The 27,999-nt window shown below is 31.2% G+C and overlaps 1 protein-coding gene and 1 long non-coding RNA gene across 4 annotated transcripts in view; one reads left to right on the forward strand and one right to left on the reverse strand.

Annotated features, from left to right (window-relative positions):
- The window catches only part of LOC127708892 (uncharacterized), a 59,040-nt gene extending 33,748 nt beyond the window's left edge, over positions 1 to 25,292 (reverse strand). Inside the window, exon 1 of the long non-coding RNA XR_007985423.1 lies at positions 25,158 to 25,292. This is a non-coding gene — a long non-coding RNA (uncharacterized LOC127708892). The remainder of the gene's footprint in view (positions 1 to 25,157) is intronic.
- LOC127708888 (epsin-2-like) lies at positions 28 to 27,691 on the forward strand. 3 transcript variants are annotated; one of them, XM_052214048.1, is made up of 9 exons: positions 28 to 107; positions 9,366 to 9,994; positions 11,826 to 11,928; positions 14,234 to 14,433; positions 15,855 to 15,881; positions 18,569 to 18,839; positions 19,151 to 19,408; positions 20,453 to 20,614; positions 21,500 to 27,691. In XM_052214048.1, the coding sequence occupies exons 2-9, from the start codon at positions 9,497 to 9,499 to the stop codon at positions 21,712 to 21,714; spliced, it is 1,734 nt and encodes a 577-aa protein (XP_052070008.1). In that variant the 5' UTR covers positions 28 to 107; positions 9,366 to 9,496; the 3' UTR covers positions 21,715 to 27,691. The 3 variants fall into 3 exon arrangements, with proteins under 3 accessions (XP_052070008.1, XP_052070010.1, XP_052070009.1); XM_052214050.1 differs by having other exon boundaries at positions 11,826 to 11,898; XM_052214049.1 differs by lacking the exon at positions 15,855 to 15,881.
- The last annotated feature ends 308 nt before the right edge of the window (positions 27,692 to 27,999 follow it).

Here is a 27,999-nt window from a genome sequence, read left to right on the forward strand (position 1 = left end):
AGGCTGTTCTAATGTACACCCACTAACCGGAAGTAAGATTCAATCAACTTCCTGTCAGAAATATTATTCATCGACACTTCATTGTTCAACTGTATTTTGTCAAAAATGTACGCCAATTTCATGAGTATAGCTTAGTCAACATTATAAAGCTTTTAATGTAAATCTTAGGATACAAATTTTTTACACATGATACGATTATTAATTTAAGGAATTGTCTACCTTAGTCTGACAGTGACAGTAGCCGGGTTATGGGTATTAAGAAATACATTTACACTATTTCAGTTTCTTATTTGCTTGTATATTTTTGTATCCAATGTCCTGTAACATAGCTAAGACCGTAAGTTACTGTAGTTTTATACAATTAATTGAAAAAAAACCGTCCTACTACTTTTTTTATATTGATGTGTGTATCATACTTTTATTTAGCATTCATTTGTAAAACCAATTTCGAGTTCCCTTTTATTAATGAGTTACCCAGGTTGATTGAAGGTTAATTGTCATATTTGATGTTATTGAACAATCTTCTTTCAATGTGACATTTCTCTGTTAAGACTTTCAGATTAGTACTTTGAAACAATGAAATCCCTTGAGAATGCACCAAAACTGAGATTTTAAACTGTCAACACTCACTTGCACACTGGAAATAATGGAAACGACTTATTAGGCCAAACAAAACAACCCACTGTGAATATACCCCAACCAACCCTAATTTGTGATAGCCAATTTGCAACCCTTTTTTTTTTTCACTGAAAAATTGGGAAAATTATATTTTCACTGGTATTATTCTTGACAGTGATTTTCTATTTGTTCAACTGCTAGTCTAATACTGAAAATTGCCACCAAGTCTTATAAATTGATTTGTTATAAGTTAGGCCATTAGTTTCCTCAATTGAAATGTTTCATATTTTTCATGTCGGGCCTTTTATAGCTGACTATACGGTATGGTTTTTTCTCACTGTTGAAGGCTGTACGATTGATTATAATTGCTTACATCCACTTCATTTGAACTTGGGTGGATATTTGTCTTATTGTCAATCATCATGATCATACCACATCTCCTTATTTTTATACGACCGCAAAAAAATTTTGCGTCCTATATTGGTATGACGTTGGCGTCGTCGTCGTTGTTGTCGTCGTCCGAAGACACATTGGTTTTTGCACTCTTACTTTAGTTTAAGTGAATGGATCTCTTTGAAATTTTACCATACGGTTCAATACCACAAAAGGAAGGTTGGGATTGATTTTGGGGGTTATGATACCAACAGTTAAGGAATTAGGGGCAAAAAATAAGCATTTTTGTAACTTCCAGACATAACTTGTGTGTTTGTGTATGGATCTCTCTGACATTGTACCACAAGGTTCCATATCACAAAGGGAATGCTGGGATTGATTTTGGGGGTAATTGCTTCAAAATTTGAGGAATAAGGGGGCAAAAAACAAGCATTTTTCTAGTTTCATGACAATAACTTGTGTGTAAGTGTATGGATCGTTCTGATATTGTACTACGAGGTTCCATGTCACAAAGGAAAAGCTGGGTTTCTAGTTTGGGGGTAATTGCCCAAAACGTTTAGGAATAAGGGGCCAAAAGGGGCCAAAAATAAGCATTTTTCTAGTTTCCAGACAATAACTTGTGTTCAAGTGTATGGATCTCTCTGAAATTGTACTGCAAGGTACCATACCACAAAGGGAAGGCTGGGATTGATTTTGGGGGTAATTGCCTCAAAATTTTAGGAATTAAGGGCCAAAAAGGGGCAAAAAACAAGCATTTTTCTAATTTCAGGACAATAACTTGTGTGTAAGTGTATGGATCTTTATGAAATTGTACTACAAGGTTCCATGTCACAAAGGGAAAGCTGGGTTTGAGTTTGGGGGTAATTGCCCTAAACGTTTAGGAATTTGGGGCCAAAAAACAAGTATTTTTCTAGTTTCCAGACAATAACTTGTGTTCAAGTGTGTGGATCTCTCTGAAATTGTACTGCAAGGTACCATACCACAAAGGGAAGGCTGGGATTGAGTTTGGGGGTGATGAATCATAAGGGGGTTAAAAAAATTGGGGGGGGGGGATTGTTTTTCCTTTTTTTTTCTTTAAAATTTTCCATTTTAAATTGTTTATTTCTGATTTATATATAAAAGCAAATGATAATGATATGGTTTGAATAGGTAAATTAAAATTTTTTAAGTTCTTAGACCACATTCATTCTGTGTCAGAAACCTATGCTGTGTCAAATATTTAATCACAATCCAAATTCAGTGCTGTATCAAGCTTGAATGTTGTGTCCATACTTGCCCCAACTGTTCAGGGTTCGACCTCTGCGGTTGTATCAAGCTGCGCCCAGCGGAGCATTTTATTATATTATGTTAAACCTGAGTAAAATCATATCTGAGTTTAATATCTTATGTGACAAAAATAACTTAGACAAGTGTTCACTAAAAAGAAACATAGGTAAATAAAACACTGGATCTGATACTTGTGATAAGGCTATATATCTAGGCCCTCAAACAAATGCCGCAGCAGAGGGGGCATTAAGTTTTACCCTTGTCCGTCTGTACGTACGTCCCTCCGTATGCCCCAAAGTTGGTTTCCATTCTCTAACTTTAATCTTTTGCTTCAACAAAATATTATGAAACTTATAAAAAATGCTTACTATCACAAAACACAGACCAAGTTTGAATTTTGGTGGCTTCACTTTAACCGTTCTAGAGTTATGCCCCTTAACAAATGGAATAAACTGCTTCGCTAAGCGCAGCTGGATACGACTGCAGATGTCCAACCCTGAAAAGTTGGGCCAAAATGGACACAATATTCACGCTTGATACATGTGTGTACAGGTCTGAATTTGGATTGGAACTAAATTTTTGACACATAATAGGTTTCTGACACAGAATAACTGTAGTCAAAGAACTTCCAATTGGTTATATGATTTGAATTTATATTCAATTTATTGCTTTTGTGCAATACACTATGGTGTTGTGAATTGACCCCTACCAAATTTTTTTTATTTTACCCTGGTTTTTTGCTTTTGTGCAATACACTATGCTGTTGAATATTAACCCCCCAAAAAAAATATTTGTAGAAATTTTCTTTTAATTTCTGAAATCTGAAATGAGAAAAATTGTCCCCCCCTCCATTTTTTTTTCACCTCCCCCCTTTCCCTTATTCCCCAAAAAATTCTTTCTCTCAAGATATGGTCAGTATCTCAATTCAAATTTCTAATGCAGTTTGCAACCAAAATTACCCATCTAAATACATCATAAAAGTTTTAAAATATAAAATGACATACATAGTCATGGCTAAAATTAATATTAATTAATAGTAACTGCTAAAAATAAATTGACAGCTAATCACCTCAAGACAATCATCATTTCTTAATACATAATTTACAAGCAGTGTGAGGGAGGTAATCAAACAGTGTTCTTTAATTTGAATTGGATTACCTCCCTTACACTGCTTTTAAATTGTCTCAATTGTCCTTTAACCAGAAAAACCCTTGTTTTTCCCCCTTTTTTTGCCCCTAATTACTAAATGGTTTGAGCCATAACCCCCCAAAGTCAATCCTAACCATCCCTTTGTTGTATGGAAGTTTGTGGTATAATTTCAGAGAGATTCATACACTTTAACACAAGTTATTGTCTGGAAACAACAAAAATGCTTATTTGGGCCCCTTTTTTGGCCCCTAATTCCTAAACAGTTAGGACCATAACCCCCAAAATCAATCCCAACCTTCCTTTAGTGGTTATAAACCTTGTGTTAAAATTTTATTGATTTCTATTCACTTATACTAAAGTTATTATCCGGAAACCATCTGTCTTCAAACGACACTGACGATGACGACAACGTGATACCAATATACGACCAAAAATTTTTTTATTTTTGTGGTCGTATAAAAACTGCTCAATTTTTCGTTTTCGTTCTCTAACTTAAGTTTGCCTCAACCAAATGTTATGAAACTTATACACAATACTTATTACCACAAAACTCCGATCAAGTACAAAATTGGGTGGCGTCACTTTTAACGTTCTTCAGTTTTGTCCCTTTATAACTTTATATGATATGCAAGCGGGGGCATGGACATATTCCCCATTTATTTTTTAAATTGCTGACTAACACTATGTCCATAGGTTACAGTAAACACTCATATATTTTTTACATTGTAGCCTAATCAGTTTGGTGTCAGTAATACATTTATTGACCCACAAAAATTCTTTCATGAAAAAATATTTTTTTAGTTCAGATCTTAGATCTTTCTTTTATATAATGATTTTTTGGTTATATGTACATGTACATGTAACATGTGTAAATACATATTCAATTAAAGATAACTATTCATGCTTTTGATGGTAAATTTTCACAATGAACATAGGTATTTTATTCCGTTTCTGTATTCCATAGTTTATATATATGACTGGGTCTTAAATAAGCATTTAATCCCAGTGATCACCCTGTTTCACTATAAATCACTCGGAGTGATTTTAAACAGAATAATCTTGTCAGTGCTATGATTCTTCTGTTACTTTATGGCCAAAATAAGATGTTTATATGCTATCATTTCTATAAAACATGTTAAAAGAGAACAGACCTTTTTATACGACCACAAATTTTTTTTTGCGGTCGTATATTGGTATCACGTTGTCGTCGTCGTCAGCGTTGTCCTAAGACATTTGGTTTCCGGACAATAACTTTAGTAAATGTAAATAGAAATCTATGAAATTTAAACACAAGGTTTATAACCACAAAAGGAAGGATGGGATTGATTTTTGGGGTTATAGTCCTAACAGTTTAGGAATTAGTGGCCAAAAAGGGGCCCAAATAAGCATTTTTCTAGTTTCCAGACAATAACTTGTGTTTAAGTGTATGGATCTCTCTGAAATTATACCACAAGTTTCCATACCACAAAAGGATGGTAATTAAGATTGGCTTTGGTGGGGGGGGCATGGCTCAAACCGTATAGGAATTAGGGGCAAAAAAGAGGGAAAAACAAGGGTTTCCTGGTTAATGGACAATTAAAAAAAAGTACAATGTTAAGTTTGGATTACCTCCCTTACACTGCTTTTAAATTATGTACAAAGAAATGTTGTTGAGGTGATTAGCTGTCAATTTATTTTTAGAAATGCTGATTAAAGGGGCACTAGCTGTCAAATTCATGTTCACCAATTTGACTCAAATTCTCATATTTGATTTATCATGTTTATAACAATGTAAAACATTTATCCAAACTATTTAAAGTCTAAAATAATCAGTTAACAGGACATGGGCATGATAACACGTAGCTTCGTTTCGTGTGTATTTTAGTCTAGACGCCATCTAATTAACTATCGAGTTGACCTCCAAAGTCAACCAATGACCATATAAGCGATGTAAACATAAATAAAGATACAAATACATGTAGATTAAGCGAACTCGTGCTATTGGATTTTTCTAGGTCTGTTTAATTTCATATTATGTTTATCATCGTTTTTACCTGTATTAGAAAGATTTTTTGTGGATCGGATCAGTCAATCAAATGATTTACCTTTGTTTCACTTTCAATGTTGACATTCTTTTCCTTTAAATAACTTTACACATACAATTCTCGTGTTATCCATCTCTAGCTAAGGGGTTAAATTGAAGTTCACATGAATACGGATTCAATGAGGTCATCATTTGCAAGTGAATAATTCATCATCAATGTTTCTTAGCTTATTTTGACAAAATTAAACCATACTGGCGGCTAAAAGCGAATAATTATTTCACTATTTCACTTTCATTAATGATTGAACAAAAAAAAATCATATATTAGATTTTTTATATATCTCGTACGTAGCTAGTGCCCCTTTAAGGAATATTTCATATATTAATTTTAGCCATGATTATGTATGTCATTTTCTATTTTAAGACTTTTATGATGTATTTAAATGGGTAATTATGGTTGCAAACTCCACTGGAAATTTGAATTGAGATTATGACCATATCTTGAGGGAAAGAATCATAGTAGTTCTGATAAAATTATACTAATATGCAAATAAAATAATGTGTAAAAATCCTCAAAGTTGCTTCTTTATACGCCCGTTTACGGGACGTATTATGGTATACCGTTGTCCGTCTGTCCGTCCGTCTGTCCGTCCGTCCGTTGTCGACATGTCGGACATTAATTCAAAAACACTTTAACCAATATGCATGAAACTTTTGTGAATTGTTCATATCTATTGACCTGAGCTCCCTTTCGTTTTTTATAAATTTTGGATTTACCGTTTTTGAGTTTTGGGGTTTTATTCATTAAAAAAAGGGGGGATTTTCCAGTTTTCAGACAATAACTCAAAAAATATATCACCAATTTGCATGAAACTTTTATGAATTGTTCATATCTATTGACGTGAGCTCCCTTTTGTTTTTTATAAATTTCGGATTTACCGTTTTTGAGTTTTGGGGTTTTATTCATTAAAAAAGGGGGGATTTTCCAGTTTTCGGACAATAACTCAAAAACAATTTCACCAATTTGCAAGAAACTTTGGTGAATTGTTTATTTCTATCGACATGAGCTCCCTTTTGATCTTTATGAATTTCAGATAATACGTTTCCGATTTATGGGGTTTTATTCATTACAAAAAGGGGGATTTTCCAGTTTTCAGACAATAACTCAAAAATGCTTTCAGCATTTTTTATGAAACTTTTATAAATTGTTTATATCTATTTTTGTAAGCTCCCTTTTGATTTTTATAAATTTTTGATTTTGCGTTTCCAAGTTATAAGATTTTATTTGTTTATAGTCTGACAACAGATTTACTAAGTATTGCACAACAGCACAGTGTATTGCACAACAGCAAGAAATCTTTCATATAACCAATTTCAAGTTCTTTGACTACATTTATTCAGAAACCTATAATATATCAAATATTTAATTACAATCCAAATTCAGACCTGTATCAAGCTTGAATATTGTGTCCATTTTTGCCCCAACTGTTCAGGGTTGGACCTCTGCGGGCGTATCCAGCTGCGCTCAGCGAAGCAGTTTATTTTGGAAAAAGGGCGGGGGGGGGGGGGGGGGGTAAAAAGAAATTGTGAGGGGGGGACAATTTTTTCTCTTTTCAGATTTCAGAAATTAAAAAGAAAATTTCTTCAAATATCATGAATATTTTTTTTTTTTTTAAAAGGGGGGGGGGGGGGGGTCAATTCGCAACAGCATAGTGTATTGCACAAAAGCCAAAAAAAAAGGGGGGTAAATTTTTTTTTTTGGGGGGGGGGGGGTCAGTTCACAACAGCATAGTGTATTGCACAAAAGCAAAAATATGAATATAAATTCAAATCATATAACCAATTCTAAGTTCCATGACTACAGTTATTCTGTGTCCAAATTCAGACCTATATCAAGCGTGAATATTGTGTCCATTTTTGTCCCAACTGTTCTGGGTTGGACCTCTGCTGGCGTATCCAGCTGCGCTCGGTGAAGCAATTTATTTAGTAATATGTCCTTGACCTGATTAACAATTACAAATAAGTCTATTTTCTGGCAATTTTAAGTTTTTACATTTTGTATTTGACACCTGCCATGAAGCAACTTTGAGGATTTTTACACATTATTTTATTTGCATATTAGTATAATTTTATCAGAACTACATGTACTATGAAGTACACATGTATAACACAGAGACACAAAGCTGTTGAAAAAATAAATGTTGCCTTGAACATGCTGAAAAACATTCCATCCAATGCCAATGGAATTTTTGTTGCAGATCAATTTGAAGTTGTACATGTACAATTTATGTGAGACCCCCAATAATGTTACCACCTTCTGAGTCTAGTCTCCGTCATTATAAACCACCCTATAAACCTCAAGGTTTTGGGGTATATCTTAAATCTGGAAACTACTTTTTATTTTTATTAAAAAGTAGATCTGGCAAATAGGTGAAAGGACTGGCAAAACTTTCTTACAGCACCTAAATTTCACATATATTACACAAAAATTTAAACACTTAGCCACACCTACCCCAACTATAATTAAACTGTAGGGTGATCATATGGGATCTAGAAAGGCAATTAGTTCCTGTCCAACTAGTGACACCAGCTGCAGTTTACATAAGTTTTGAGAAAATACAAAACTGACAGAACGTTTAAAACGGGATACAAATTAAATGTACAATTGCTCGTCAGTGAGTAAACCAAATAAAACAGCTAGCACATATTCTACAAAGAAAGAAACACATTTAAGATGGAAACACATCTGGGGTTGATATAATGTGATTATAACATGCCTAAATATTCAATATTGTGTTGATGAAAAAACCCAATACATTAAGGAGCTTGGTGGTGAAAAACCCAATTTGATATTTGCTTGAGGGGTGAATTGGAATTGATAATGCAATTAAAAAAATTTATCACCCAATTACATAAAAAAATGGTGGGTAAAAACCCCAATTTGTGAATTCTTATCTGGAGCTCTGTTTGTGGGTGTATTTTTAAATCCCTAACTTATCCATCTTCATTAAAGACACTAGTAATACTGTAATAATGATAAGTTAAAGGTGGATGATGATGAAGTAATGATCGAAAGGGGTCTTCAAAATAATTCGAACACATTCTTAATATAGATGATTAAAATATGTGATTTTTTTTTTTTTTTTTAATTTTTTATTAGCAAACCAGTGAAATTTCATGTAACAAAACTTGTTCAAAATCCTCTGGAAATGCTCCAGAACACTGGATTTAGCTTCATTTGTATCAAAATTTTCTGGGGGGGCATGCCCCCAGATCCTCCGGTGGCACGACCGTCCAAGTGCCTTCGGCACTTGGAGGACTAGTAGAATAATAATTTCACTAGCCCTACAGGCTAGTACATACATTTAGTTAGTGTCAAACCCTGTCTACTTATCTTATATATATGGTGTGTAGGGGCCTAGTGGGCGTGTGGTCTAAGTAGTTCAACTACCTTATCACTAGCCTGTCAACACTGAGGTTATGAGTTAGAACCCAGCAGGTGGCAGGTGCATTTGACTCCGATCCTAATTGACTATGACTGTCAGTTTTCCTACTGAAGGTCGCTCGTTCTCTCTGGGCGCCGTGGCTTCCTTTACCAATGGCAATAAAAACTGACCGCCAAGAAATAGCTAATCATCCTAATAATGCTAAAAAAAGTAAAATAATAAAAATATCGAACTCCAAGTAAAATTCAAAACGGAAAGTCCCTTATCAAATGGCAAAATTAAAAGCTCATACACATCAAATGAATGAAAAACAACTGTCATATTCCTGAAAGTGGCTTTAAACACCAATCAATCAATCATCAAGATAAGGTGTTCAAATCAGAGTTGTTAGACCATTCATACATTTTTTTATCTTCTCGTTTGATTTATAACATGTTTTATTTCATATTTTGATATCTTTTTTGTTACAGAAAGGAATACAAAAAAAGACTTATTCCACAAAAGTGTGTTACATTTGTGGATTTGGGAAAAAGCATTTAGTATTATTAGGAAATTATAAGCAGATAGTTATTTAATAAAGGTTGACACATACGGCTTTACAATGTCTAACATGCCACCCATACGTCGGACTGTGAAAAATGTTATTCACAACTATTCCGAGGCGCAGGTTAAAGTGCGAGAAGCAACATCCAATGACCCTTGGGGTCCTTCCAGTACACTGATGTCAGAAATAGCCGATCTAACGTACAATGTTGTTGCATTTACGGAAATTATGCAAATGATCTGGAAGCGACTTAACGATCATGGTAAAAACTGGCGTCATGTTTACAAGTCACTCATGCTCTTGGATTACATTATTAAAACTGGTAGTGAAAAAGTGGCACAACAATGTAAAGAAAATATTTTTGCTATTCAAACATTGAGAGACTTTCAGTATCGTGAGGATAATAAAGATCAAGGAATGAATGTTCGGGAAAAGGCAAAACAGCTGGTAGCTCTTTTAAAGGACGATGAGAGACTGAGAAATGAAAGGGCCAAAGCGTTAAAAGCAAAAGAAAGGTTCGCTCAGAATGCCATGGGAATTGGCAGTGATGATAAGGTAAAGAATTTCCATGGTTACCACACACATTTGCATTAGCATGATTAGGGTGTCAGACTATACAGTATGTAAAACTCTAAATTGCTCCATGTCTATAAGATGTTAATAATTCAAAAGAAACAAAGATCTGTCTGCAGCAATAAATTCTCTGAAAAAAACCCACTATTATACATGAAATATGACGTTGCGTATCTTTTTCAATTTCTTGTTTACTGTTGGCTTAATTTGACCTTTTTATCATATATATATCTTCCAGTTCATCCTACATTTCCTCATGTTCCTGTCAAAAGTGTACTTATTAGTCTGAGTGACATAATTTCAAACTATTGATGTGTAAAAGCTGAATGGCAATTGTTCATGTTGTTACAATGTATGTAGATCATACATACATGTACATATTAAAATACTGGAATTAGACATGGTTATATATTTTTCTGTCATTGTATTATGTAATACAGGGATTACGTAGAGATTTAAATGACTTAAATCAAATATATCTGTCTAAATATTTTAATCGGGTGATATTTAAATTTGGTTACTAGAACTTCAAACTTTCTTGTAATAAAAGTTCAATCTATTGACTATCATTGTCATACAAGTACCTCTCACAAATGACTCACATGTCTCAGAATGTACATTGTATTTGGGATAAAAGGCATAGTAAATGCACTTAAAAAGTATGAGTAATATATTTGAACAGATGAAAAGCGAAATCAATGCACTGTTTTATGAACTCTGTGTTCTTGTTGTGCAAATACATGTACATGTATATCAGTCAGGGATATAACTCTATATAGGGTTATTAGAGAAAAATAACATACTGTTTAGTTACATTTGTTATTTTGGACTAAAAAATCAAAGAACTGTGATAACATATGTACATGTATTTTACATTTTTCAAAGGGTCAATATACATCATTTGTTTTGTTAAAATGTATACAAGTTCTATTGATATTATTATTGTCTTTATGTATACTAAACTATAGAAAGATATAACAGTTCATAGTTTGCCAATCATGCATAGTACACCTATGTTATTACAGAAAAAATATGCCTGTAATAACATGAATAACTAAAAGGTGTTATTATAGCGTCTCTACATCACTTCAAAGCCTTTGCTCAGACATACATCATGCTTAATCACAATGTATTTTAGTTTATTGTAAGAAATAATGATCAGAGCATGTACATGTGTAATGAGGTTCTGCACAAGCTTCCCAGTAATTCCCAAGTGTCTCATATAATAAGTTACATGCCTTTAATAACTAAGCCTTGTTATTACAGCTAAGTTTATCCCTTAAAAGCCTTGTCTCATCGATTTACCATGGTTGATGGAAAATGTATTAATTTAATTCGAAAATTAGTTATCAAGGCTACATATTTAGTTTCTGCGCAAAGTTTCAAGAATTCCCAAGTGCCCACTTAAAATTAGAATATTTATGATTTATTTAACAAATAACCATGATAACAAACATATGTTACTACAGAAAATTTAAGGAATAAAGAGTAGACAACTCATGAAAGTATCTGTAATAACACATGCAAGATATTTTCTCTAATGACCCTATAGAGTTATATCCCTGACTGTATGTATCATGTGTAATTAACATTTGACATTGTTCTTCCTCAGAAATTTCGAATGCCAGAAGTATCCTTGCATAGCCATGGACGTGACATGCATGAGGACATCTTCAAATATCATCAATATATTGCATTTTACAGAATATAGATACATGTAAACCGTTCTTTATTAATTACATTGAAACATTCAAATTTGAATAAATATTTATATATGTCTTTCAAAATATATATTTAAATGTTGTGACTGCAGGTGCGTTACGGAAGAGGAAGTCCCAGTTTGTCCACCGGAGCAGGAGGAGGAGGTTACACTGACTCTTATGGAGGTGGGAGTGAAAGTGTGCACAGTGATGCATGTGAGCAGCTAGAAATTTACATTAACAAATTTGCATAAATAAATATCATGAATATATGGCTTATGTATGGCCAGCTCAACTTGTGCTCCTTTTTGGGGAAAAAAACCCACGCAGACTTAAACACAAAAAATTAACTGAACTGACATGTTTATGCAATTTTGTTGTTCAAAATGCAATAGCAAGTTAATTTATATTTTAAATTGAAAATTAATTTTCTATCAACATTTTTGGTAGGGAATATAGTATTTGTACATACATTGTACTATGAACAGTACAAAATCCCAATTTGTATTTACTCATGTCATTCTTTCCTTTTATAATTAACTTGCTGTTGCATTCTACCATTTATTCAGCAGACTATATATATATATATATATATATGAAAGATTTATCCCTGCTTAAGAGTTTTATCCATTTCAACTCTTATTACTCATCTTTTCTACTAACAATTAGAATGTTTATGACATTTTTAAGTACCCACATTTTACAAATGATATATCTGAATTTTGCTTAAGTATTTTATAAGAAGTGCATTGTGGGAATTCCTAAAATTTAGCATATTAGTTCAAAGGCAATTATTATGATTATCCTGTAAGCATTAGCTTGTAAGTCTGTTAAATCCTGTTCATTTAACCATGTAAATTGTAATATTATGTAAACAAATTGGAAGAGACTTAAAAGACTTGAGGATATAATGTTTTTTTTAAGTTAGAATAATTAGATGGAAGCAACTTTGACCTCTTTCCTTGGCAATTTCTGTATGAAAAAAGTTCATATAATTATAATGTACCAGTAGTAAAAAATATATCCGTTGAATCACAAGATAATGACCTTCTTTTTTATTTGATTCTTTATTTAACATGGTATTTAAATTCTATTTTTCTTTTTTCACTTCCACTCCTGACATTTCAGGAGAAGGGGAGACAATGCATGTAAAATAGTTTATGTTTTCGCCTTGTCACAGGTCTATCAACAAAAAAACAACTCAGTTCCTCTATCATGTTTAAACCACTTAAACTGGTTCCAGGTCATTTACAATGATTAATGAGCTAAGAAAGGATGACTGGTCTTCAATATTTTTGATAAACCAGTAAAACTTACACAGTTATGATAGTGACTTGTTCGTGTTATATCTCCTATAATTCATTATCAGACACTATTGGATAAATTATAACATGTAGCTGAATTTTCTGCATACTTGATTAACATATTTTACTAATATATAAGATTTGCTTGTTTATCCTTAGTGTGTGCTTTATGCAAGCCAGCATTTCCCATAAATTATTATATTGTTTGTACATGAATTATCCTTTAGCAGCCTGCATAGTTGGAATTTTCTTATATCACATTGTTACTGAAATTTATATTATCAGGGTAGATGGAACGTTAACATAATAAGAAAAAAAAAAAAAATTGTAGAAAAAGTCATTTCTGATAGAATCAGGAGGTATATGCTTTAGTATAGGAAAATCACTGCACAAGTTAAGCTAGATAAAATATATTTAAATAGAAAATAAGAAGTTAAAAAATGTTAAAACCTCTGAACATCATACAATGTACCCGAGACTACTATATAGTCTCAGATTGTACAAATCATCTTAAAATTAACTTAATAAAATGTAATGTTGGTTTATGACACATGTTTAAATATGCTCTCTTTAGATATAAAATGAAACAGGGAATATCTGTTTATTAAGTGTTAATAGCGATCTTACATTGATATTTATAAAGTTATTTTAAGGCTTGTTCATGGAAAATGCATGTATTGGAATTAGGTCTATGCTATATCCATGTAACATTTTTTTATAAAGACAAAAACATAAAATATGATTTTCAAGTTATTCCTACATGTCTTACATGCCTTATGCTCCAAAAAATGAAAAGACATATATATATATAATTACTCTAAATATCAGCACAACAATGTTAAATCTGCAAATTTGCAGAAGCAAATTTTTGTTCTTCCCTCGCCGGGATTCAAACTCATGCTATTGGGATATCAAGACAACACCGCCTGCACTGTGTCCAACACTTAATCATAAGAAATCCGATGGACAAGGTATAATTTGCAGTTGTCACTACACATAGGCAGACATATCTATATATAAATGTACAGTGATTGTATGCTTCTAAAAATAGAATAGCATCCTGTAATTATACTGAAGAGCCCCGCTCGGGGAGGAAGTAAAGAATCAGATCTACTCTTGCATTGTTATGTTTATTTTCTAGGCACTTTATGTAAATATATACATTTTAATTGGCTTGATTTAAAAGATAATGGTAATCATCTTCATTTTATTTTTAGCTTCTCCTGTAGAAGTACGGCGTAGGTCAACTGACATGGTGGAATATGCCCGACCATCGTCTGCTGGCGAAGAAGAAATACAGTTACAACTGGCATTGGCAATGAGTAAAGAAGAGCATGATGAAGAACTGAAGAAACAAAAATCAGATGATGTGAAATTAGCCCTGGCCCTGGAAGAAAGTCGAAAACAACAAGATGAAGTGAGTATAAAATTGTCTCAAATTCAAGAGTTTAGCAGTTATTTCTACAAAATCATTCAACAAAAATTGATCCCAAATTATACTGAAATGTTCATGACTTACAAGTGTTTTTTCTTGAAAAGAGTTGTGGGTCAGTTTTGAATCACTGTTTCTAAAGGTTTAATCTCACAGTAATGTCATTATTTAAACTTTATTGAAAACAGCACACTTTGAGTGACATAACTTCAAATAAGTATTGGGAAAGTTTTGGAATCAGCTTTTTATGTACTAATAATTAGATTGCTTTTCTCTGAGAAATTTAAGATTACACCAAGTAATAAATAAATGATAGAGATATGCATGTAGAACAGCATTTTGATAAAATTTGGTGCTGAAATTCATGACATCAGGATTTATATATAAAAGCAAAATTGTATAATAAAACCTTAAAAACTTATTTCTTAATATAAATATTTTTGGGTTAAAAATATGATGCTAAATTGTCTTTATCAACATGATCAATGAGGACAGTAGAAAAATAAAATTAAAAAAAAGCAAGTTAAGAAAAAATATTAGTTTGAATTATAAAATTTGCTCATTCTCAATGTTGAAGGACGAACTCTGACGTTCAGTTGCTTACATCTATACATCATCTCGTTTCTGGTGGATAGATATCTCATTGTGAATCACACTGCATCTTCTTATAATATTCTATTTTTATATATAAATGCTGATTTTATGGTGGAGAAATTTACATATCTGACAGTACATATACATATTGTAACCATAAAATCTTTGATTGATGTTGGCAGGTGTACAAATACAGTTTTCTGGTAAAAGGGACTTTTAATGACAGAAAAAAACAGTTTCAAAATCCATTACATTAAATAGTATATTTCACCGCTAGTCCTCAGCATATCTAGAATGGCAAATATAATCATTCCACAATGTTTCACCATGCCACCATGCAACTGCACAAGACACAGACGTCTTATAATTACTCAGTGCTTAATCACATAAGCTGCACATTTTATCTTTTTGCAAGGGCACAATAAAATAATTTTTTGTCACATGTCACATATTGTTTTGTATTTTGGTATTAAGCATGTATAGTAATTTATTATGAAAAAAAGAACACAAACAGAAAATGTATTCAGACAAAATTTTAAAGTGAACTGGAAACAGGAAAATATTATTGGCTAATATTATTATTATATATATCATGTATATAACTGAAACAACATATACAATGCAAATTATACCTTTAGTGTAATATATTGACAAGTTGAATTATTTTTTTGTGGGTTTTATATTGAGAAGGGGATGGTATTTTTCCATCAGTAGATAATTGTAATTTTATTTAAATAGAAATATTTCTGTTTTGTCATCTTAGAAGTAGTTTTTTTTTTAAAGTTGTTTGTTATTGTTTTTATTTTGTTTAGGAAAGAAGATCTAAAAGTAAAACAACAGTAAGAGATTGATCTTCTGTTTTCAAACTTTCCAAGCATTTGATATGTACATGTTTTCTTAAATTATTACCAGTCATTCCAAAGGTCTACTATTTTATTATACATCTGGTCCTGTACATGTATATCGGGTACCAGTCTTAATTTTGCCATTTCAGAAAGCAAGGGATTATGGGTAATTTCATTTATGATTGTAATAATTGTTCAAACACAAGAACTGAAATAGTCTGGATAACCATGGTTTTAGGTGTTTTTGAAAAATTGCAATGTTTTGGTGTCCACTATTAAAAGTACAAAATGTAGTAAAAAAATGTTGTAAACAAAATGTTTAAAATATTGAAATGGCAAATTATAAAAGACTTCTTATTTTTAGTTAAAATTCTACCAGTAAAGACTTCCCTTTAAATAGACAAAATCAAAATTACTGTATATTGTCCAGTTGACCTTTGAAATTACTGCATTTCATATCCAAGTACTCCCTTATGTAGTCTTGATTGTAACTTTTTAAATTGCATAAATTTATCTATATTGTGGAATGTATTTTATAGTCATGATAGTATAGCATGTTCAGATATTGTGTTTCTTTAAGCATGAATGTACTGAAACCATGTGTTTGCCCTACTGCAACAGTTGCTTAAAATGGCTTGATTGTAATAAAATATTAAATATTTACTTTTAAGGTTTACCCAATGTTAGCTAGAAATTAAAAAGCGTGTAGAGGACGAATAACTTAAAGACTTTTATCAGAGTTTGTTTTGCTTTCTAGTATGAATAACATTACAAAGGTGTGATTGAAGATTGTTTTCTGTTGATGAAACGACTTGCAACAAGTATAAATTGGCTGGATGTTGATGATTTATTGTCTACTAAAATACTGAAGAAAAATTCTGATGATTCCATGTAACACTTTCTTTTTTTCTTCAAAAGAGTAAAGATTTTTATTACATTACCATTACGTATGCAGTATATGTCTTAAATGTATATACATGTACATATATATTAATAATTCATTTAATCTCAAATTTATTTGCTACATTTTTAAAGTGTTAGTACTATGTGACTAGTTTATTGTCTCGCATGGACAAAAGTCGCAGAAAGTGAGACATAGGCTTCGGCGTCAACAATTGTTAAGTTTTCTGCTTAAGTTAGTTTGATGGGAACTACTTGTAATAGATCATTGATATTTAAGTTGCATTACTATCAGTATATATCAGTTTGACAAATATTACGAGGCACTGCCCCCTAGGTCATGGTCCAGCAACTTTGAATTAATTAGCAATTTTCAATGTTAAGTTTTCTGCTTAAGTTATATTAGTTTGATAGGATCTACTTGTGATAGATCAATGATATTTTGTATGCAGTTGCATTACTATCAGTACATATTAGTTTGACAACTTTTTCAAGGCCCTGTCCCCTAGCTCATGATCCAGTGACTTTGAATTTTACTATCAGTAATTGTCAGTTTTACAATTATTTTCAGGCCCTGCCCACTACTAGGCACTAGATAATTTTCCAGCAACTGAATTAATAAACCATGTTGCTATCCATTAGATTGTCTATTTCTGAATGTTATGCCGATAGGTGAAACATATCTCTGTGTCATCAGTTCATATTATTTTTAAATGCTTTTATTGGACCCTGCATATCTTAATTCTGTGCATATTATAATGAATGTGCATGTAGTTTCTGTAATTTTATACATTTTCATAAAATTCTTGCATTTACAAACCAGTTAGACACATAAATGGATTAGGTGCTTGATTGTTTAAGCTTTTATTTGACCCCCTTTTGATTAAATAAAATATCTATATATTTACTGGAAAAACACTCTGGCTGTTTCAACTTTTACTTAAGAGTATTCCCGATTGTCACTGGAAGAGAACATCCGTATGTTATAAATCATGTCAGCACCAAATTTCTGACTACTGAGCTGATGATACCCTTGGGAACTGATAGTCCACCACCAGCTGTATTGACCCAGTGCTGTAAAAACTTTCATGTCTAACTTTACAAATTATATGGACATTTTTGGTCATGCACGGTTATAAAAGTTCAAAATGCACTGTTAAAGCCAAGAAAATATCTGTATATCATTTGTATATCAAGTATATAGTATACTATATCATGTATATGTATATGCATAATACAATTTAAAGAATAAAATCTTTTTACCTACCTACCCATTTTTTCAGCTAGGAGGCAAGAAACAAGTATATATGTTTTGGCCTATGAACATCATGATCAGATGAAGAGCTTTTATCAATAAGAAAAGTATTGATGAATTTTTGATATCAATACTCAGAAGTGCCTGATGGGTTAAAGAACACAAGAAAATACTGTAGATTCATTTATTTTTCGTGGATACCACTTTTCGTAAATTGATTAAAAATTGTAATTCTGCTCGTGTTTAATTGATTTTGTGGTTTTCCTAAAATCTGCATACAAGCCTATAGAAAACAGTACTGTGTTGACCATTTAAATATGTAGTTTTACTATATACCCATGAAATCCATGAAAATTGGTATCCCATAAATAATGAATCTGTAGTTAACTATTAATATCAATAAAAGGCTATTTCATTGCTCTCATTTAGTGTTGATATTTGATATCATTTTAGTTTTGACAAAATACTACTTGGTAGATACTTTAAATCAATAATTCAGAAACTATTTTATTTTTAAAACTTACAGGGACAGCCAGGTGGATTGCTATCATTGGACTCTCCCAAGGCACTGACAACAGATCCATGGGGCGCTCCTATTCCAGCTCCTGTAGCAACTACAGACCCATGGGGAGCCCCAGTACCAGCTCCTGCACCTGCACCTCCTACTTCTGACCCATGGCAATCTCCTGCTAGAACAGTGTCACCAGCACAACAACAACAGATGTCATCAGACCCATGGGGAGCCCCATTGGCAATGCAACAGGCACCACCTCCTTACAGTAGTGTAGCCGCTTCAGGTACAACAAAATTTCAAAATACTGTATTCACTGCAAATATGAACAGTGATATCTGTAATTTTAATTTTACTTTTTTTATGATCAGATAGAATAAGATAACACTTACTTTGCTCAATGGAAAAGAAGAATCAACTGTATGTATATATAACCATAGCAACATCTTATAAATCATGATAAATCTTGTTTACATGGTTAAAGAATACAACTGTAAGTGGTTGATTATTTTGCTGTAAAATGAGAATTTTTTGTGTTTATTTAGTATTGCCATTTCTGAATTTCTGATATTTATTTTGTTTGTGACCTGTTAACAGATCCATGGATAACGCCATCATCAGCTGCTGCAGTTCAGTCACAACCACCTCGACAAAAATCTCCTTGGGATGCCTCACCAACAATGGACAATACAACTGGCTTTGATTCTGGGTTTGGCATGGGAGCAAGTGCAGCTACAACAAATGGACAAAAAGAAGACGATGGATTTGATTTATTGAGTTCCAGAAGTACAGGAAACTCTCCTGCTAAAATTCCTACTAGTCATGGAGCTTTAGACGGATTTGATCCACTTGGAGGTCTGTTTTTAGATCAAGAATCCATTATTTTTTTTAAGTTGGGTAGCTGTCTAACTGTTGTCTATACCTTACATATCTAAAGTGGGAAATATTTTTGGCAGTTTTATTATTGCTGTTTTCATGAGAACCTATTATTTAAAAAAAAAAAAAATTAAATGAAACATGTAAAGTGCTTTTATGATGTGCACAGTACAAACAGCAGAAATTGAGGTTAAATATATAAAATACTGTGTTAAATATGGATGGACTGATAGCTGTTTAATGCCAGCAGCAAAATATTACCTTCAGCACAGGAAAATTTTATGGTCAAGGTACAGTAAATTGGCTATGTCATGGATTTTGGATTTTATTTTGACATACAACTTTAACTTGTTGATTTATTACTGAAAACCGAAAAAATAATGCCTGTATCTCTTTTGTTTTTCTGAAATATTACTAATTGAATTCTTTAGAAATAGGTAACATTTGTAGGGAAAGCACATAAAATTGGCAAAGAAATGTTCTTAAATTTTCTTTCAAATCAACATGTTGTTGATGTTTTAATGCTGTAAGATAATAATAGGGTCAACATAGTAGCCAACATAAACAAACATTGGGGAATCAACATCCATCTTATTTCTTGCTTGTATTACTGTATAATTAGCACCCCTGGTTATAATTGGAATTTTGTAGTAAAACCCACCAGATTAAACATGGCAGAATTTGGTAATTTAAGACAATAACAATAACATCAACGTTACCAATGAAATGCACCAGATGCCGATTTGACAACAAATGTATCTTCAGTGATGCTCAAGGCCAAAATATTTGAAAATCCAAAACTTCAACAAATATGAGGAGCTTATAAGCCAAAAAAGATGAAAAGTATAGTTGTGTTGGGCAAAGAATTACAGCTTTGTATAAGGGAGATATATTCCTTAATTTAAATTATCCTGATATCTTTATAACAGATAAACACTTATCCAAAACAAAACAAATTCTGTTGTTTCTTTGTTTTTTGCAATGCAAAATTTAAAAGAAGATGTGTTATTTGTATTTTTTTAGGTGAGAAAAAAGATCCCTGGTTGCTGGATGGTATGCAAGACACATTACCCACACTACAACAGCAAGAACAGCAGAAGCATCGGAAAACCCCACAAGAATTTTTAGGAGACAATGCAAATTTAGTTAATTTAGATCAACTGGTTACCACAAGTACTAAACAAGGTTTGTTAATGTTTTGACTGTTCTTGTCTGTGGTGATATTAGTTAATGAATAAGTTATAGGGGTTAAAGGAAAATGTATGATTTAAGGGCAAATTTGTCCTCAAATTAAATGTGTGAATTAATAGGTTAATATAGCGATATTACCCATGAAAGTAGATTTTTTTCTCTCTCATTTTTTGTGTGAACTATAGTGAAACTGTAAACAGAAAAAATTGTCAGCAAAATAAGATCTACTAATAAGTCAATATATCAGGAAATCTATAGATAGACAGAAAGTATGAACAATAAAAATGATATTAGATACAAGATCTTAAAGTAGGTCAAATGATCTAAATCATCCTTTCAGGAGTTGTTGCCACCATAAATACTTACAAATTTTTTTTTTCGATTTTGCTCATATCCTTGAAAAAATATAATAGATATAGACAGTCAAGGATATAACTCTATAGGGTTATTAGAGAAAAATAACATATGCTTGTTATTGTGGACAAAAAAATTAAAGAACTGTGATCACATATATGTTACATGTTTCAAAGGGACAATATACATCATTAGTTTTGTTAAAATGTATACAAGTTCTATTGATATTGCTACTGTCGTTATGTATACTTAACTATAGAAAGACATAGCTGAATACAAGGAAAAAATTAATGCTTGAGAAAAAAAGCTTTTTATGTTATTTTTGTAAGAAGATTCAATATTTTTTATGCGTTTATTACATAAACAAAAAAATTTAAACAATTTAAAAAAAATGAGTTTGATAATTTAACTGAATTAAAGTCACAATATTTATCGTTTTGTATGAAGCCATTTACCAGTTGAAAGTTTTATTGCATATTTTTTAATTGGAAATTATTGTTGATAATTTTTTATTTTGAATTTTAGCAACTTTGAATCCATTTGAAGCTCCAGCTACATCAAATCCTTTTGCTGCACAGTTGAGTAATCAGCCTGCACGTATGACATTAAGTCAACTGCAGAGTAATACACAAGGATTTTCACAATCGGCTTCGTCAGGACTTCTGCCGGCACCTTTAGCTCCACTTAATACGACGGGACCAGCACAACCCCAACAACAAAGTTACAACCCATTTTTGTGAAAGTATGAAAAATGTAGAATTTCTGAAAAATTGTATCATTATATATATTCTAGAGAATGGAGAGAGAAAGATGTTTGAAAATGAATGTTTACTCGACGTCTAGAAGTAGCATGACCATGAAGTGATTTTTAAAACGAACTCGGAAGATAAAATATGAAAAGCTACTAATCTGTCATATCTGCAGTTTTTATGTTTTAATCTGTTTGTACATCAGTTGAAATGATTAAGGGCTTTTTCGTTAAAACATACATGGGACCTAGAGAAGGCGCTTCAAAATCTTAACTATTTGTAGGTGTCAAAATACTTTTTGTAAAAATGTAATTGAAATTCTCAATTTTGGTTATTCCATTTTCAAATTGCCTTTCCTTATACCATGTATGATTAAATGGAACAGTCCTAAGAATTCTGTGGCTTTTTTAAATGTTTCTCATAATCTTACAGGGGTTTGTTTTCACTCATGTCCTTAACTCTTTTGCAAAGTATAAAAGAATATAACAGAAAACGGCAATACTGTCACCCATTCATTAAAAAAACGTCACCCATGGATCATTCACATTTTCAAAAACATTGACCATATTCCTCGTTTTTTAAGTTATTTGCTTGGGAATGGGAAATTAAAAAATCTAATGTGTTGTCTCATTGGCAATCATACCACATCCTCTTATTTTTATATTATATGCATATGTTTCATTGTTCCAGTTTTATACATTGAGTTTTGTTTATCGTTAATTAATGTGTTTGTATTTCAAATGTTCATGCTACTGTAGATACTGTTTGGAGACTTGATAATGTGATATATAGCTGTTTTCTAGTATTTAACTTGTAAAAGTGTGAAAAATGGTTTCTTCAATTGTATTCTAAAGGGGACCGGATTTTTGATTTGATGATTGAAAATCACCGTTTCTTCATCACATACAAACATGCAGTGGAGTCACTAAAATAAATTAGTTTGAATTATTGATTTAGAATGGCATGAAAATTAAGATCAGGGAATTAAGATCTTTACAGTTTTGACCATCAGCAGTGGATTTAAGACTGTGTCCTGTATCTAAACATGACATTTAACCCAATCATTCATGCAACAATAAGCTGTAAACAATTTTTTTAAAAATAATTGTATTCCTTGTACATTTTTTAAGAAATTAGACTGTAGGATTTTTTATTAATTTTTCAGATGATGATAATATAGCAATAGTTTTAAAAGACAGTAGGTTTTTTTTACAGTTACCAATTCAGTATGATACATAAGATAAACAAATTGTGCCTTTAGAGTGTTTAGTTATTTCTGTGTAGATTTTTATTTTTTTTTTACACATTTTTAGAGTAGAAAATGAAGGCAAAAGATACATGCTATAGAATGGAACAAAAATGAAAGCAAAAGATACATGCTATAGAATGGAACAAAAATGAAAGCAAAAGATACATGCTATAGAATGGAACAAAAATGAAAGCGAAAGATACATGCTATAGAATGGAACAAAAATGAAAGCAAAAGATACATGCTATAGAATGGAACGGAATTGATATTTACTTAATCTTTACTTTAATGTAAAAGCATAGAGGGGAAGAAACTCTAATCATGGTTAGGTTTGACGCTTTTCAAAACAAAGTCTAACAGTCAAAATTGATCTAAAGTTATACTAAAGACTTGATGATTTTAAAGTATTTCTTATTGAAAGATATTTAGAAAAGAGTCACAGAAATTTTGTAATGTATTTAAAAGAAAAACATTCATTATATAAGCTTAAAAAAACTATTGGCAAATGTACTAGTATTGTATGATGACTTGTTGGAAATGATATTTTATTTTATGAACAATTTGACATTCCAGGTCATTTCCACATTTGTCTCATATTTACTGTAAATATTACAGAAAAGGGGTTATTCCTGTTAAACACTGAAAGAGATTAGTGAAAATGATTTATTTTTTCTCGGAATTAAAATTTTGCAATTTATTGGGCTAAACTTGTTTAACATCTTGTCTGATTCGTCTACCAATTACACAAAAAAAAATTATGAGAAAGTTACTCAGAATGCATGCACATTTCTTTAATAACTTTTGATCGATTTTTGTCAAAAAAAATTCTGAAAACCATGAAAACAGCCGCAATCTTTAGTAAAGATCGAATTTTAGCAAGAGAATATTTTTGCAATTTCATTTTGATGGCTAAATTAGCGGACAATATACGCCGTGCAAAAAATTTGCCTTTTTACTGAAGACTTGTACTTTTATAATCCTGAATTATACCTGCTCAATAACTCCCAATAATTTTTTTTAGTATTTTTTCTCTTATCTCTTAGCCTTAATATACAACAATTGCTTTAGACATGAAATTATTTTCTATTTTATTAATATTTTCATGTTTTTAAGTATAGCGATATTGTAAAGCACTGTTAGGTTTTTATTTGAAACACATACACATATGCAGTGTTGAAATGTTGTAATGTAAAGTTTTGAATAAATCCAGCTATGCAAATATGTGCATTTTTATGCGTAATGGAAACTGTAAATCTTGGTAAACTGCTTTTTGTTTATCCCTTTCAATCAAAGCTGTTATATGTGTATATATGAAAGAAAAGAATTTATTGATAGTCTTTCTCTTGCTTGTTGAATATGTTTTAAGCAATTTTATTTTTTTATAAAGATTTGTTTGCCATGCAAAGAAATGAGTTTTTGTCAACAAATTTTTATTTTAAATGCAGTTGTCGTTGCTTATGCTATTGACCTTAAAACATTTTTTCTGAGGTTTTATAAACTAATAAAAATTACAAGTGAACTTATTCTAAAAAAATCTTACAAGAAAATTACTCGTTCATTATAACTTACAATCAATTTTTTATTTATAGGATTTTTTATGAAAAGAGCTGTTGGTTTTTTTTTAATTCTGAGAACAAATAAAATTTCTGTAAAACCTCTCTAAACAGAACACTGCATAAACTGGACAAATATAAATTGAAAACCAGTGTAAACTGGAGTCTTGTATCAGGATATTCACTGCATATTCATTTTAATTAAACCTGTGTAAAACAAACACCCGTCTTATCAGCACAAAATGTTTAGTGCTGATTGAATTTAGTGTAATAGACAGGTTTCATTGTATATCGTTGTATATTTTTTACTTGATTTTTTCTACGATTGATGGTTAACCAATCTGTGCCAAAGAAATTCAAACATTAAGGTGGTACCAAACACCTTGACCAAAATTAATTTGGCTCGTTTAATTTTCATAAAATTTTGACAAAATATTTACTTTGACCCTTCGACAAAAATTTCTAAAAACTTGAACCACACACTTTATCGGAAAAATTTCATTGGGTATATAGCAGTTTGGCAAACATTAATTTTGATCATTGAGAAGCTTAATATTTCCTTAACAATAGAACATGATTAAAACGTCCAGCTGATTGTTACAGAGTTATCTCCCTGTAGTGTTATGTACCACCTTAATACTATGTTGTGTTTGATAGATTCCAGAATTATGTGACTTGAAAAAGCAAATTGTTCACTAATCATATATTTTGTAACTTAACTTTATATATGGCCTCAGTACCAAGATTGAATAAAATTGAACATGAACATAAATTTAATTTAGAGGTAGATAATTCATTCAAATATTCAGAATTTCAGAATACTGGGGCTCTTTCCCTTCAAAAATCTTATGGTTGAAATTTAGTTATATTAATTAAGTTATACCAAAATGTTTATTACTCACAAGTATTTTTTTCTTGTAAGATTTTTTTGTGAAAAGAGCCACTGGAATTTTTTCTCTTGTTGTAAATGACTTTGTTGGAAAGAAAAAAATGTGAGAATGAATGCCATATTTTCCATCACAAGCTTTGTTCACCATGTTAATTACCTCGTTTGTTATAGTTTATTGTTTAAGTGTGTTGATTTTTATAATTGTGTATTGCACATATTCACATGTTGTTATATATTTTCTTCGTGTATTTTTTTTTTCTTTGAATGTGGCTACTCTAATGATTTAATCATTGTTTCAGATATGGGTAGTATTAATTAAAATGTTATATGTATGCGTTAGAAATAATTTCGTACCCCAAACCTGAAATATTTGTGTCCATTTCTGGTGAAACTTACTTTGAAGATAGGATACAAAAAATTTTTACCAACTTGGAAATAAAGGTTTTTAAATATGCCATTGTAAAATTTTTCCAGGAAAAGTTAACTACTAAATCATATTTCAATACATGCTTTTTTACCTTCACTATATTCTTAAATTATAACAAGTTTAAATGTAGCATTGAAAAATGTTTATCTGATAAAAAGAACATTACCTTATTATAGACTTAGCCACTGGTTCTCACATTTAGTTTGAATGAAAAATATTTGTCATCTTTTAAACAAATTTCATAGATGTGTTTGTAGTCGGTTAATCAGATAATTATAAGTAGCTTTTGTATATATAAATATTTGCTACTGGATGTTAAGCAATCAATCTATCTAAATTTTCAATGCTATTTTTAAACATTTTGTGATTTCAGAGAATAATGTATCATGTGATTAAACATTGAAAGATAACACAGTACCATGTTTGTATATAAAGACTAGATTATTTATTTATGTACTTTATGCTAATGCATCTAATCATGGAAATAAAGGACTAATTTTAGGAATCATTGTTGAAGGGAAAAAAAATCCCATTTTTGATAGTATGAGTATGATATTTTGAGGAAAGATCTGAGGAATAAGATCTGTTAAATTGTTAAACATTTTTTTAGAAAAAAAACCAAATAGAATAGAATTTTAGATAAGTCTAATCGAATGGCTAACAGAAACTTTTTTTCGGTTTGTTGGTTAGGAGACAATCGTCATGCATTGTTTACTGTTTTTCTTACATTTATCTGATTGTTTTTTTTTTGTTAGTAGGAAAAAAGTGTAAGTTTTAAAATGTGATAGGTTATTTTTATTGTTTTTTATTTAACTTCATCTTGTGGAAAAAATTAAGTTGAAGAAGTTTCAAAATGATTGTTCAAGTAATAGAGTCTAAATTATTTTACAAATAGATCACTTGAGGAAATACAGTGCATTTAAAAAAACATTGAAAGGTAATTATTGATACACTTAATTAAATAGAACTTTGTAATAACCAGAGCTTGGATAACAGAACTCATAATTTGTTCATCAAATTCAGAGCTTTTAAATTTTTCATATAATCTTTTAGTTCCACTTTCAACATTTAGCATACAACTTTTAACCACTTTATCTTGCTATTAATCAATACTGCGTGCATTTGTTTAAAAAGCTATCTGAAAATTGTCAGGTAATGAGAACCAACATTGCTCATATGTAACTTGTGTGCATATCTGCATTTCGCTTTTTCACTGAGACAATTGTGATTTTGATACCCTTTTTTTTTTTACACTTAATGAAATTTGGCTGATTGATTGCAAGTCCTTTTGGTCAACACATGAAGGGTTTCAGCTGTATATGATTACAATGTATGAAAGCACAGAATAGGATACAAAAGGACTTTACCTTAATAGATATACTGATTTCCTCATGAACAATTTGCTTTCAACAAAATACTTTTTTAACAGCACCTTGAGCGTTCCTGATGAAGGTAAATCCAAAAAAGCGCTTAGGGCGTATGAAATTTATAAAGCGTTATTTTCATTTTTTTTTTGGATAAAATTTAGGAAAATTTATCACTTGCACAGAAACTGCTTAACACATGATAGGTTGAGCTTTAAATTGTGATAATTCCAGTAGTATATATACAGATGTTGATTTAAATTTTTCTAATGCTTAGCTTGACCATGCAATATAAAAGTGAAAGTTACGTTTTTTAACCTTAAGCTGAAATCATTTATCTTTTAATATATAATAAATAGCTACAGATGTAAATTGCTTTGTAAAATATGTATGTAACATTTGTACATTAATGATGTAACTATACGATAGTAAATGTGATATTGAAAACATTGTAATGAACAAAAATACATTATGATTCTAAAGTAACTGGGGTGTTGTTATTTTTATATTGCCTAAAATGCTTATTGATTGTATCCCCTGCCAGATCAAGTTAAATACTTTACCTTTGTCATTAAGCTGATCACCAATTCAAGCATGTGACATTTAGAAGTATGAAGTAAGAGAACAGATGGGTGCCTAGGCATGGAGTCAGAATAATGTGTATGAGTAAATCAACATATCTTCCTAACCACAGTGAGTTTTCACACAAAAGATCTGGCGAAGTGGGCCAGTTGAAAAATTTGACTTATATAAGCTAAGCCTTTTTAAAAGAGAGGTTGAAGATACCAATTGGA

The sequence above is a fragment of the Mytilus californianus genome, unplaced genomic scaffold (assembly GCF_021869535.1).
Source record: "Mytilus californianus isolate M0D057914Y unplaced genomic scaffold, xbMytCali1.0.p SCAF_7, whole genome shotgun sequence".
Lineage (NCBI taxonomy): Eukaryota > Metazoa > Mollusca > Bivalvia > Mytilida > Mytilidae > Mytilus > Mytilus californianus.